Below are 14345 nucleotides of genomic sequence, written 5' to 3'. Positions count from 1 at the left end.
TAGTTTTTCTCTCAGAACTTCTACTTTTTTCTAAACACTTTATTAACTTATTTATTTTTCACTTCTATTTCACTTCTTTAATTTTTTTTAATTTAAATAAGAAGTCATTTCTCGTAGGTTAACCCAAACCGCCTCAAAATACTCTTCTTGTTCTCAAATGATGATCCCGCCTTTACATCATCATCCATGGACTCCACCTTTTGTCACATGATGAGTATAATATGTTGAAATCCAGTAACTTAACTCCTCCACTGAATAGTGTCTTAAGTTTGTTTATGTATCTTATCTTTACATCTGTACAAATGGTAGTAAAGTAGACTATTAAAAAAATATCTCAAACTTCTGAATTTCCTCTATAAAAAGGGCCTTGCCGCTGAATTTAGTCCATACCAAACTAGGAAACAAAAACACCTTAATAAAGCCTCCTTTCTAGTATTCCAGCCCATGGCTTCGCAAGCAGAAAGCTTATGGGATATTATTTTAGCTTCCAATTGCAAAGATTTTATTTGTCAAAACTATTACCCTTTTGTATTTCTTGTGGTTTTAATATGTATTTCTTGGCTATCTCTATCTTTTCTCTATTGGACTTACCCGGGCGGCCCTGCATGGGGAAAATATTATTTCTGGTCCAAATATTGCCCGAGTCCGATACCCGGTCCACATGGATTTCCAGTAGTCGGTAGCATGTACCTCATGGCTGACCTTGCTCATCAACATCTAGCAGCCATGGCAAAGGTGTTGAAAGCAAGACGGCTCATGGCTTTAAGCCTAGGCGAAACACGGTTAATCGTGACATCCGACCCGGACGTGGCCAAAGAAATACTCAATAGTAGTGTATTTGCCGATCGTCCGATCAAGGAGACAGCTTATAGGTTAATGTTCAACAGAGCCATTGGATTCGCGCCTTATGGAGTTTACTGGAGAACACTAAGAAGGATTGCAGCCACGCATATGTTTAGTCCCAAGCAAATGAACACTTCAGAAGCTGAAAGATCACGAATTGCAGCCCAGATAGTACGTGAAATCGGGCGTCAAACAAAAGGAAGTGTTCGAGAATGTTATGAAATCAGAAAAGTGCTCAAGCGAGCTTCTTTGAGCAACATGATGAGCTTGGTATTTGGGCGTGACTATGAGTCCTGCATTAAAAATAGTGAAGCAGATGAACTTACTAATTTTGTGGAAGAAGGTTATGATTTATTAGGGCAACTCAACTGGTCTGATCACCTACCATGGTTCTCAAGTTTTGACCCACAAAACATCACGCTCAGATGCTCCAAGCTGGCTCCTCAAGTACACAGGTTTGTAACTCGGATCATATCGGAGCATAGAGCCTCCTCGCTTAAGAAGCTTCCCAGTGAAACAGCTCATGCCTTTGTTGATGTTCTCCTCTCTCAGCAACAGAATAATTTGTCAGAGGCAGATCTGGTGGCCGTCCTCTGGGTCAGTACTCTATGTATTTACTCCCTCCGTCCCATTCATTTCTGCTATTTTTTTGAATGCTCGGCATGCATTTTAATGTTCTTTTATAATATAGTTCTATAACTTATTTTTTTTAAAAAATAAATCTGAATAAAAAATTAATGCATTAAATTTCGTGCCGCGTTCTCGTTCCCAGCGTGTACAACTCTCGGAAATTGAGGGATTTAGCGTGTACAACTCTGGGGAATTGAGGGATTTATATTTAAATCGGTTAAATACTTATTACAATTATAAAAAAAAAAAAAAATGTCTCATGCACATTATTATCACATAAATATGTATATCAGGCCATGCATGCATGCAAGTAATTTATAATTATTGTTTTTCTCTTATAACAGGAGATGATATTCAGAGGGACTGATACTGTGGCTATCATGATCGAGTGGATTCTCGCAAGAATGATACTTCACCCCACCATCCAAGCAAAGGTTCATGAAGAGCTCGATCGTGTGGTCAGAAACTCAAGAGCCATAACAGAATCCGATATATCAGCAATGGTCTACCTCGAAGCTGTAGTCAAGGAAGCCTTCCGGCTACACCCACCCGGCCCACTTCTTTCTTGGGCTCGTTTAGCCACCACTGTTACAACAATAGATGGATACCATGTTCCAGCAGGCAGCACAGCTATGGTGAACATGTGGGCCATCACAAGGGACCCATCCGTGTGGACAGATCCGTTAAAATTTGTACCAGAAAGGTTCTTGACCAAGCATTCGAGGAATGATGACTTTTCAATGATGGGCTCGGATCTAAGGCTGGCGCCATTCGGGTCGGGCATAAGAATATGCCCAGGGAGGTTCTTGGGTCTCACCACCGTCACCTTTTGGGTGGCGTCTATATTGCATGAATTCCGAATAGTTCAGTCGGATCACAATCCTGTGGATCTGTCGGAAGTACTAAGGCTTTCCTGTGAAATGGCGAATCCGCTTGTAGCTGTATTTCTACCTCGGCGCAGATATGATGTGTGGCGTTGAAGTCCTATATTTTACGAACGTACTCTGCTAAGTGCTAATCTACCATGTGCCGGTGTATATGACGTGTGTATTTGTACATTTGTATTATTTTATAATATTGTAAGACATGTGAACCGTTTGTATTGCTTAGGATCATATAATTTTTGTACGTACTAGGAATGTAACATGAAAGACAATTGCTGGATAATATAATAATAAAACAATACAATTAAAGCAAGTGCTTGTTGCTTAAAGCAAAGAAATAGACTAAAAATGATAAGTAAATTAATATTTATAAGTGATTAAATTATTTAGAAAAGAATAAATAATCCTGAAACGAAAGCCAACATTCTCAAAGTCAGCTTCTTGTTGAAAATAAGCCAGAGTTAGGCTTTGCCAAATAGGCCCACTATATTTTTAGTTGTGCCCATCTTGAGTTTCTGCAAGTTACTTAATCTAGAATGCTAGGGGGTCATTTGGTTCACCGAAGTTTGGTTCGCAAAATGATTTGTTTGAAATGAGAAGTATGAAGTTATCACATCTCATATGTTTGGTGGAGTATGGGGATCAATATATTTAATTTTGGAAAAAGTAGGTTATTAGTTTATATTAATTAATAATATTAATAAAATTATTATTATATGTTTTCCTATCATTAATTATTCTTATTTTAAAATTTAATATCTAATTACTTAAATAGAAAAACAAATCCAAAAACAACATTGATTTTCATAACTCCATCTCACATACACCTTGTAATATCCGGGAAATTTTGTGATATTTTAATTATATAAAACTAATTGTTAAATGTTATATGGCCATGCCTAATTATTGTCATTTTCATGAAGCATGATTATTTTATTAATTGTTCATAAAATGAATCCTTGCATAATTGAAAATCTCGTGATTATGTTAATTTTGGTGAATAACATGATTAATTGCAATGATAATTGTTTGATGCCATAAATTGATTTAATTGTGGTACGTGATTAATTTTATAATTATACTTGTTTATCTCGACCCGAGCGAGTAGTTAAAAATCGAGTTTATTAGATTTTTCTAAATCAGAGTTACCTTTTATTTAAATTATTAAAATCCGTGTTTATTTATATAACAAAATATTGTCCAATTAAAATTGCCAGAATATTTTAATTTTGGTATTTTTATGTTTTAACCGATTTAAAGATATTTATAAATCTCGTGGATAATCATGTTTGATTATTTGTACTTTTAAAAATTATTTGGACAATTTAATGTAAATATTTAAAAGCATTAAAAATAAAACTTTTCACGGATTTTTTCTAATTGGAAAATTTAGGATTTTTGAGTATGTTAGTTAAATGTTTCGAAGATATTTTTGAAACCCAAAAATTATATACTTGTAAAAAAATATTAGCTTTTATTAAATAAGCGAGGTTGTGAATTATTAAAATTTACTGACTAGTGACGAGCAGCTTTGTATGAGTTGTAGTAGAGTTGTGGCTACCCTATACAGTGACACGTGGGCACATCAAGAGATAATATCAGACACCCGTAAAATCAGATAAGGCCTTAGAAACAAAACAAAAGCCCGCACATATTTACAGAAACAGAGTCGGCGGTACAGAAAAGAAAGGAGAAATAAGGAACTAGGGTTTGAGTGTTCGAGTGAATTGATCCAGACAGGTGAGATTACTCTATATAACAAGTGCTATTGTATGTACTTATGTGTATATCAATTGTATGATTATGTGCTGTGTTGGTTTCGTTTGAATTAAGGAGGTGGGGGAGGGTTAGTGATGGCTGGAGTTTAATCGAGGGTTTGGGGATTGAAGGAGATGGACTGATGGGTTGGTCGTTGATTGACTGAGTTGTGGGGTGTTCGGTTGGAGTCGATCGGGTGAGCAGAGGAGGCGACGATTTCGCCGGAGGTTGGAGACGCAGCGACGGCGAGACTCTGCCGGCGGTAGAGTCGTTGTCACGCTGGTGCTGTGGCGTGGGTGTTATGGTCGAAGTTTGGTAGGGACGATGGGGGCGACGAGGCAGACTAGAAGTGGAGGCGATGGCGAGTTGCAGGCGGCAGAAAGAAGAACAGAGGGGCGAGTGTCGCCGGAAACCGAAAGCAGGGTCCAAGAGAGAGAGAGAGAGAGAGAGAGAGAGAGAGAGAGGGAGATAAGAAGAGAGGGGCCAGTGATTGATTCCGGCGAAGGGATGCCGGAAAGGGAACCGCAGCGGGGAACCAGGGTGGCCGGAGAGGGGCTGCCGGAACTTCGGAAAAGAAAAGTTATATTAGTTGTATTTGTATTATTTTTATTATTATTATTGTACCCACGATAATAATAATATTAATGATATAAATAAAATTAATATACATATTTTTGCCTATTCATGTTATATGCAAATTGTATTAGTACTACTAATTACTAGATGTAATATTTGATTCCCGGATTGTTATTAATAATATTGCGAATATTATTCCAAAGCTGAGTATAATTATAAAGTACTGTTTCGATTTGCACAAATTGTTAACTGTTAAATGATGGCATGCTTAAGTACAAGCTGGTGACTTAGTGGTCTATTTGGATTATTGGTTATTAACCGATTGTTTATTTAAAGGGTATAAGCATATCGTCCCATTTTCCAAGAGTTGATTAATTCATTTTAGTGGAGTTCATAACTAGGATAAACATCTGAGCTAAACCCGACACGTGATAACCAGAATCACATGTTATATGAAGTACATGATTATGTGATACATGACTTACATGTTGATGCCATGATTAGTATAAACGAAGGGGTAGTTTATGTTTCGCGAGATATATGAGTATATCAATTGAGTTAACCCGAGTTGTTGAATCAATACTTTTTGAATTATAGATTCAAGAGTTGATAGTGACTCCAGGTTCTAAAGCAAGTACCAGTTAGCGTACAGCAAAAGGCAAGTATTTCTATTCTTCTCTTATTTATTAAGAGCAAGTGATTTTATTCCACAAATTTTAATTATTACCAATGCAATTATTATATTCAGAATTTCAATTCATAGAATATCATATGCTTGGGATTTAATTGTTGTTCAATATTCCATACACCATACAGATATACTCAAATAATGATTGAATTCAATACATTCCAATGATTGAATTCCCTACATTCTAGTAGTCATTCTACTAGAATTCTCGAATTACTTCTAAGATAGATAGTGAAAACTATGCTATCCAGATATACTCCAAACAGTACAAGAGTTGAAATTCATAATTAGCAAATAACTAATTATTCTAGTTATGTTGCCATCAGTTGATATGACTACTCCGGACCATGTGAAATGGCGAGTTTGTTGATTGAGAGAGTTGAAATTCATAATTAGCAAATAACTAATTATTCTAGTTATGTTGCCATCAGTTGATATGACTACTCCGGACCATGTGAAATGGCGAGTTTGTTGATCGAGAGAGTTGAGTGATTCAACTCCCTAAGAAAATAAAACGTTTTTGCGTAAGAGGCCGGGACGGCGGTCCAGTGAAGGGCTATTTGGGTATTATTGAAATATGATAATACTTTTCTGCCAAAGGCCAATGTGTTGCCTTATATTTGGTACCTGTGAATTAGGACATGCTTCTACGAAGTGTGATCCCGTACTATTACACGTGCTGATCAGCTGTGATAGTACACCCGTCAGTGAAAGTTGAAATCAAAATTTTTAATTTGATTACTTAAGCTAATATTGCTTTCGGTTTTCATGAGAGACTATTATTCCTTATCTTTTCCTTCCAGAAGAATAGCACTTATTAATGCTTTACATTTAAGCATTTTATATATATATTGTTGAGCCTTCTAGTTGCTCATTCTTGCTTTGTTACTGTTGTGCTAAACTTTCAGCCAGACCTAAGTATGCCGAGGATGCGTCTTACCGCTCGCAAGAGGGTCCCACTTAGCCATCCACAGATATTTCGGTTCAACCTCCCTGCTCAGGTAGAAAGAATCCAGAGTATACATAGAACTTTTGGTAGTATGTAATAAAATTTGAACTAGCCATAAAACTTATTTAGACTTTTGGAGGGTTTGTGTGGTTTACTGTAAAAGCTACTCTAGGTAGGTGTGTAGTGTGTAATCACATTATGGTTTTATTAGTGCTTGTTTCATATCATAAATTGTGTACGATCCAGTTGCATGTAGGGGTCATATTATTGTTTTATAATATTAGCATTTCATTCCGCTGTGCATATTATATTATTATGAGTCAGGTTGTGACCCCCAAATCGAGACCCCTGGTTTGGAGGGCGTCACACACCTCCTTCTTATTATCAAAAATCTATATCTTGGAGATTTGAGATATATTTTTATTTATTGTTTGTTCAACAAAAATCTGGAATGAACAAAATTTATACATGATTAAATATTCTCGTGGATCAAACTGACTAAAATATATTAATCTTTTTTATCAAAGTGAAGAGAAATTTGGTTCGTATTAGAAAATAAATGAAGTTTAAAAAAGAGAACGGGGAAAAATAGAATATAAAATTATGTGATGTTCAGTATATATAATTGTTACTTTATATATAATATTAAAATAGCCAAATGTATGTATATTTATAACGTTGTTTAGTTATATTTCAATAAATTAACATAAGTTATCATTACATAATATTATTCTTTTAGTAAATTGAGATATAATTATTTATAAAATTAATTAAAGTTATTTATGATTTACATGATAATTTATTTTTTAACTATTTAATATATAAATTACAGTTGACTATGAAAAATAGAATAGGATAATGAAAAGAAATATCTGTGGGCAGGGAATGAATTAGGATATTAGATAAATTTAAACTAAGAAAGTCAAATTTGATGATAACTTTTATAAAAAAGACATCAATGAAATTATTTCAATTATTTTCCTTTTCCTTTCTTAGCTAAATATATCAAGAAAACGACTACCACAATATATCTAAACTTTTCTGTCAATCTTTTATATGTTATATTATCATATTCATCATTCTTGTCCGCAAGTTCTTGAATTTATCATGTTATTATTTATCGTTGAATTTATCATGTTATTATTTATCGTTTTCAACATTTTGTTCGATGATGGATATAGACATTTATGTTTTTAGCTGATTATTAGTACATATTATAGAGACACGAAAGCGGCGTTCATTTAAATTTTGACGCAGAATAACATCAGCCTAGCCCATGGAATTGGGGGGCTGTTTTGGATTGTCGAATGTATTCCGGAGGTTCCGTAAATATTCTGGTGGTGATTGACGACAATATCAGCATCATTTTTTCAACTGATCACCAAGTACTACTGTATACGATGCTGGTATTCATTTTAAAATTAACTTGTCTTTACAAACATGTATACTACTAATTAACTTGTTTTCTCCATTTTGAAATTATTGTCCGGAAATAAACGAACGAACTAGATATTTGATGACGTAAAGTTAACATGTTGCAACCATGCAAAAAAACATAAGTAGGTTTTATAATTAGTGGTGAATATTTGTTCATGTTTTGTTAATTAAGACTAACTGAATTTTTGAATTTACAAAATGAATGGACAGGGGAGCAGTATAATGTGAAAAAATTAGTGGACGTCATTTATACTTTTAGCAATTAAGGACATCCATTAGAATCAGTCGACTTTGTAAAAATACACAGCTAGTTGCAGACAACACCCATTTCTACCTCTTGTAGTATTTGATGGTGTTGCTTTCTTGTTGAGATTGATGGATACATAATTCAAGTTTTCCGTACCATAAATTAACAGCTTGATGGTTGCATTTCATACACATAATTATAGAGCTAACTGAATTTTCAGAATGTGTTATAGCCCAATGGCTAGGCTACATGGGCCTCTGAATGGGCTGGGGCTTTTAGAAAGACATACTTCATAAGATAAAAATGAACAATACTTGAATGGATTTTAAGAAGGGGAAGGCATATAGCATCAACTTAAAACTGAATTTAACACAAGTCCATACAAGACAATATAAAAAAACAACCAGCATTACAATCCTGTGCTCAATGAGCACAGCACCTAGACTTCCACCTCAGTTTTTGGAATCTTGAAGCCTTGAAAATGCCATCTCAAGCTGACTCCACCGCTGCTCCAGGGTTCCGCTGTAGCCAATCGACATCCTGATCAAACCAGGGGAAATTCCAGCAAGTTTTTTCTCTTCGTCATTCAGTTCACTGCTCGTGCTGCTACCTGAGCACGACATGAGTGTTTCGTAGTAGCCCAAGCTCACGGCCATGAATCCAAATTGAGTACAGTTTTGCAAAATGTTCATCAGCTTATTGGCCTTCTCCTCTGTTTCCATGTCCAAACACAAAAGACCACCATATCCATATTCTTTGTTTATCATGGACGTCAAGAGTGCGTGATCAGGGTGATCCTCAAGGCCAGGATAAATGACTCTGAGGCCCAATTTCTTCATCCTTGTAGCAAAAACCAAGGCCCTGTGGCTATGCTCCTTCATCCTAAGGCCCAAGTGAGGAATCCTTTCAGCTAGTTCAAACGCAACTTTAGCGTTCATGGTCGGACCTAATAGCATTAGAGGCCCTTGATGAAGGTCCATCATAGAGTTCATAAGGCTTGCAGATCCACAAACAGCTCCTATTAATTGAAACAATTATTAGACTAAATCAGAAATTAACAAATTGTTGATCACATGATAATTATAAGTAGACTCTTGTCCTGTTCTCGATGATAAAAGGCCAGGATAATACAAATTCCGAATGAGAAATAAAATAATCAGGAATGGAGTTGGTGTAAGAGAATGCTGAAATCAAGAAACAGAATCTTAGAGTGTACTGAGTCATGATTCAGAAAAGCAATAGAATCCAAACGTTATCGGAACTCTAGATTCATGAAAACGATAGACAAGTCTTTTTAATCTTTGTGGGCTAACATGTTAGGTGATCAGTATTTTATTCATAAAGAAGAATGAATGTGATATGAACAACAAAAGACTAGCAACCAACAAAAACACGTGTTCCCAGAGATTAGCATAGACAAAAACAGGACACACAAAAGCCTCTAAAGATAATCTTTTTTTACATAAAGAGGACTTGCAATCAATCATCAATACGGGTTTATATCAAAGTCGCTGCTTATCGCACTCAAATATCTCACTTGCCTCACCACTCTGAACTCAGATTCGTTTAAACCACTTAAACCATTACATATATCATTCTATTAGATTGAACGAAGGTAGAGATGTGGTAATTTAAACGAGTCTCCGTTCAGAACGGTGAGTCAAGTGAGACATTTTAGTGCAATAAGTGACCACTTTGATATAAAGTCTCGTTATCAATAGTATAAGTTAGTTGCATATAGCATATGCTAAATTGGTAATGAAAGGAAGAGTTTAGTCAGAAAAGATAGGCAGGCATCAAAGTCATTCAAAATCACAAAATGACATATCCTGTTTTGGAGGTAACCAGTTTTAGAAAAGCTGATGAAACCAAATTTCATAAGCTAGCTGGCTACTTAACATGTGAATAAAGCATCAAACTCCTATTATTCATGTGATGATGCAATTGCAACCAGATCCCTCACCTAATCTTCCATCACAAAAATTAACTCGATCGAATTGTAATTATGCCAAATTGCAATTACGACAATAGTTACCCATCTTTTCTGTTAATTACTACAATAACAATCTAATAGACTTATGCAGTAAGAACGAACAAATTTTAAAAAATACGTACTATGTTATTTTAAGATAAAATCCGAGGAAAATACCTGCAATAATGTCGGCTCCGCCGCTGATAAACTTGGAGATACTATGAACAACAACATCAGCACCGAGCTTGGCCGGAGAAATACACATGGGAGCAAAAGTATTGTCCACAATAACCTTAACACCCTTGCGATGAGCAAGCCTGCTCAGTTCTGGTATGTTCGCAACCGTCAGAGTCGGGTTCGAAATCGACTCGAAATACAACACCTTAGTCTTCCCTTCCACGATCGCCTCATCCACCATGCCCAAATCCTGGATATCCACAAACGTCGTACTGATCCCCGAGCACCTCGGCAGGAAATGCGTCAGCAGAGCGTGGGTCCCACCGTACAGAGTCTGTGACGCAACAACGTTGTCACCACTGCTCACCAAGTGCAGCAACACCGAGGAGATCGCCGACATGCCGCTGGCCGTACAGTACGCCGCCTCGGTCCCCTCGAGGGCGGCAATCTGGCGGCTGAGGTTCAGAACAGTGGGGTTAAAATGACGGCTGTAGATGAAAAAGTCACGGTCGGGGCCCAGCTCGCCGGAGAACATGCGGCCCATTGTCTCGGGCTCCATGACGGTGAAAGTGGCGGAGGCTTCGATGGACATGTTGACGCCGCCGTGCTCGCCGAACTCGTGACGAGCATTCGCGAGTGACGCGGCCGGGTCGGATTCCCAGTGCTTCATTTGTTTCTTCGCCGCGAGAAACTCGTCGGCGCTTCTTTTCTTCGAGTTTGTTGATAAGTACAAAGAGTCCGCCATTGTTGAAACTAGATGATAAGCTCTCTCAGATTTATTTTTGTGTTTGTTTGTTGTGTTTGAGTTTGAATAGGTGATTGGTTTATATAGGGAAAATATCGATGTGGACACAGCTACACAAATCGAAATTAAACCGTCTAATAAACAATATTTGTTATTATCGAATTTGTGTACTGTTATACGAATTTGGATCATGTTCAATCTTCCGTACATTGAATCTAGTCGTTTTTTACTCGCGTGAAATATTTAAGATACGGATTTTATATTTTTATGTGTGTGTCTTGATTTCATAGTAATTGACACAATCTTTTCTCATTTACTGATACTAATATGACACTAATATGTTAATTAATTTAAAATCTTTTTCTTGATGTCGCTAATTTATATACATGATTCGCTCTTCAATATTTCGTAAATTCCTTAATGATTCTGCAAATTAATAATAATGAAATCCAATAAATAAAAATAGATCATTGGATTAAATTTACGTAACATTATTCATTATGTCAGAAAGTTATACACGGTCTTACCGTTATAATCAATCACCTGAAACTGGTTATCGTATATATTAAAGTGAATTATGTCTGATTTAGCAGTGAAATTATAAATTTTAAATATCAATTTAACAAAACTTTGATATTAGAGAACTGGACTGTGGTATTTTACCACCATCAATTTTGTTTTTGTTTTTTTTTACAAGGATACCGCTAAGTATCTGAAAGTGTATAAAGCACATAATACAAGGTACATGCATGGACTTACATAAATATTAGTCCATAAATTCTCTCGAGAATAAAATCTTGCGTATTTAAAATTGAAACCGAGCAGCGTAACTTGGTCGTATATTTGATTTCTTTGTTACTGTCTTTCCACTTGCACGTTTTTAATTTCATCATCATTTTGTAATTCTACATCTTCAAGAACTAAAAGTCTTGTTTGGGCCAGAAAACTCTTGTGGTGTTGGTTTCTCGTAATTTGATTTCAAGAAGAACGTGGCAAATATGTACAACAAATTAACGAAAATATAGTCCTCAACTAATATGACTACGAACATGTGAGAATTGTACTCTAACAATAACGATATCTATGTATATAGATTAAGGGTGCTGATTTATGCACACCCTAAATTGATTTATGCACACCCTTCTATCTATTTTGTACTAAAATACCCTTTTGAATTAATGAGATATTTGATTGGGAAAAAAACACAAGGGTAATTTGGTACAAAACAGGAGATAGGGTGTGCAAAAATAAGTTTAGGTAATCTTAGTAGACTTCTTTTTATTTTTTTGATCCAACATTAATCTTAGTAGACTTGATTTCATATATGATCAGTCTTGATCACGGAAGACTTCATATGATTAGTCTGTGACAGTCTATAAATTATTTATTAACAAGAAAAATGTAAATAATATTAAGGAGATAAACATCGAGGCCCGCTAAATTCGGAAAATAGAGAAGTCGCTGGAACTTTGTGAAAAAAAGAGAGACGTGCATGAGTTGGGTGTTTCGGTCAGCAAACCTCTTTCATGTGGTACCATGTACATCTGTGCACGTGTAGAGCATACGTGGCAATCTCTATAGCACTGTAGTAAAAACTCATATTATTTATTGTTATAATAAAATTATATAAAATTGTATATTATTTTTAAAATGTAATAGATCAATACAGTTAAACCTCTTTAAAGTAATACCCCTCGCACCGGGAAAAAATATTACTTTACCGAATTTATTATTTTATCGATATAATAATATTTTATTACTTTATTGATAAAGTAATATTTTATTATTTTACCAAATTTCTATATGTTTATAAATTATAATTCTTTACTTTTAAAAACAAGAATCAGTCAAAAGCAATGTATTTGATTTAAAATTACTTTTATAATAATTAATCATATGTGAAAACTAGATTCATGCATGCACTAGATAGATAGATAGAGTATACATGTTACAATATGAGCAAAACATATCGGAGTTATTTATCCTTTACATAAAGTCAAGGATGAGGTTAATTTTTGTCTTGATGAAAAGAATCAATCTATTATGGATTCATATTTTAAAAAGGACTGAATTTTGAATTCATATAAATTATATATATATATAATATTCATATATATAATTCATGAATTATTACTTTACATATTACCTGGGCTTTTAATGAATTTTTAAATTTTTATTATCTTATGCTTTTAGCGAAAATATTACTTTACGATATTGGCCCAAGTTGGAACCGACAAAATTTATTATTTAAGCGAGGTTATTACTTTATCGAATATTACTTAATCGAGGTTTAATTGTATACAGTAGCATCGAAACATAATATCTTAAAATTTTGATAAATTTTACGCAATATATGCATGTTAATTGACCGATTACTTGCAACTACCTGTATCACCCTCCCTTTTGCCTATTTATGTTTCAGCACGGCATATCAACATATATAACGTCCTCATTTTCTTTTGGTATACTGATTTTTTAGGAAAATTCATGCTAAAATTATTTTTAGTTGATTTTACGAGTTTAGCCTGTGTTTTAAGTCTCCCCGCCGCTATCTATATCTATACCTTACTAATGTCTAAAAGTTGGTGCTACAAATTATTGTTACAGTATACAAATATATGTAATTTTTTAGAATATGTAACAAAATATTATTTAGAATATTTCTTGTAAAATGCAAGCTATCTTTTCTAGTGAACTAAAACGGTTAATCAATTCACAAAAAAGTTACTATACTTTCCGTCAAAAAAAAAAAAGAAGTTACTAGTAGTATACTTTTGGAATTTGTGTATTTCAATGGCTGAATGGTTGTAACTAATCGTTTTAAATAATGATTTTCATGATTACAAACCGACAACGGCGCGGCCGTATTTAAAATGTGTCTTTTATCGTGAAATTTTTGAATTGATTGAATAAAGAAGGCGAGCACTACATTGTAAAATTAAGAAGATTATAGCAGAATAATTATGAGCCAACCCAATACGCTAATTAAATTCATTTCTTATTCGGCCATCAAAACGATATAAGTGTATATTGAAAATATATTGAAAACTATAAAGTATAAGAGAGTCGGATAAGAATAATGTCGACTGCGCTGCCCGACATATCCAGAACTTTATATAAACATACTAAAAGGAAAAAGAAGGAGGGCCATTTAAATAAATAAATATATATTGGTAAAATAAAATAGAAAGCAGCCAAGAGATAATGTAGTGCGTGGAGATAAGAACTGAGTTTCTCCAAGGGTGAGGGAGGTGATGATGATAGATACTACTTCACATTTAATCTGTGTGGAATAGTATTTCACTCGGTAATGGGCTGTTTGACTAAGTTTCAAATATTTTTTAAAAAAAATTCCAGGATGTCTAAGAGCCACTAAATTAAAATAATGACTCGTCGATAAATAGAAAATTAGAAATTTAATTATTACCTATTTTATATT

General features: G+C 34.6%; 2 protein-coding genes and 1 long non-coding RNA gene across 3 annotated transcripts; 2 read left to right on the top strand and 1 right to left on the bottom strand.

The window, feature by feature from the left end:
- Nucleotides 1-393: 393 nt before the first annotated feature.
- On the top strand, nt 394-2670 carry LOC108209381 (cytochrome P450 78A3). The gene is made up of 2 exons (XM_017380251.2): nt 394-1440; nt 1818-2670. Exons 1-2 carry the CDS (start codon nt 445-447, stop codon nt 2451-2453), a joined length of 1632 nt encoding a protein of 543 aa, XP_017235740.1. The 5' UTR covers nt 394-444; the 3' UTR covers nt 2454-2670.
- A 1259-nt stretch (nt 2671-3929) lies between these two features.
- Nucleotides 3930-6631, top strand: LOC135150711 (uncharacterized). Its single transcript, XR_010288925.1, has 3 exons — nt 3930-4097; nt 5289-5349; nt 6288-6631. It is a non-coding gene; the product is annotated as an uncharacterized LOC135150711 (long non-coding RNA).
- A 1725-nt stretch (nt 6632-8356) lies between these two features.
- On the bottom strand, nt 8357-10978 carry LOC108209382 (methionine gamma-lyase). The gene is made up of 2 exons (XM_017380252.2): nt 10162-10978; nt 8357-9030 (listed from the first exon to the last, which is right to left on the bottom strand). The coding sequence occupies exons 1-2, from the start codon at nt 10904-10906 to the stop codon at nt 8465-8467; spliced, it is 1311 nt and encodes a 436-aa protein (XP_017235741.1). The 5' UTR covers nt 10907-10978; the 3' UTR covers nt 8357-8464.
- Between the last annotated feature and the right edge of the window lie 3367 nt (nt 10979-14345).

This window comes from Daucus carota, chromosome 2 (assembly GCF_001625215.2).
Source record: "Daucus carota subsp. sativus chromosome 2, DH1 v3.0, whole genome shotgun sequence".
Lineage (NCBI taxonomy): Eukaryota > Viridiplantae > Streptophyta > Magnoliopsida > Apiales > Apiaceae > Daucus > Daucus carota.
The sequence above is the reverse complement of the archived record's forward strand: the minus strand, read 5'-3'. Positions and strand labels throughout refer to the sequence as shown.

Excerpts from the sequence above, each read along its gene's own strand:
- LOC108209381 (XM_017380251.2), top strand. The coding sequence starts at position 445 with ATGGCTTCGCAAGCAGAAAGCTTATGGGATATTATTTTAGCTTCCAAT. Across the intron at positions 1,441-1,817 it reads ATCTGGTGGCCGTCCTCTGG|GAGATGATATTCAGAGGGAC; the intron begins GTCAGTACTCTA and ends CTCTTATAACAG.
- LOC108209382 (XM_017380252.2), bottom strand. The coding sequence starts at position 10,906 with ATGGCGGACTCTTTGTACTTATCAACAAACTCGAAGAAAAGAAGCGCC. Across the intron at positions 9,031-10,161 it reads CGGAGCCGACATTATTGCAG|GAGCTGTTTGTGGATCTGCA; the intron begins GTATTTTCCTCG and ends TTCAATTAATAG.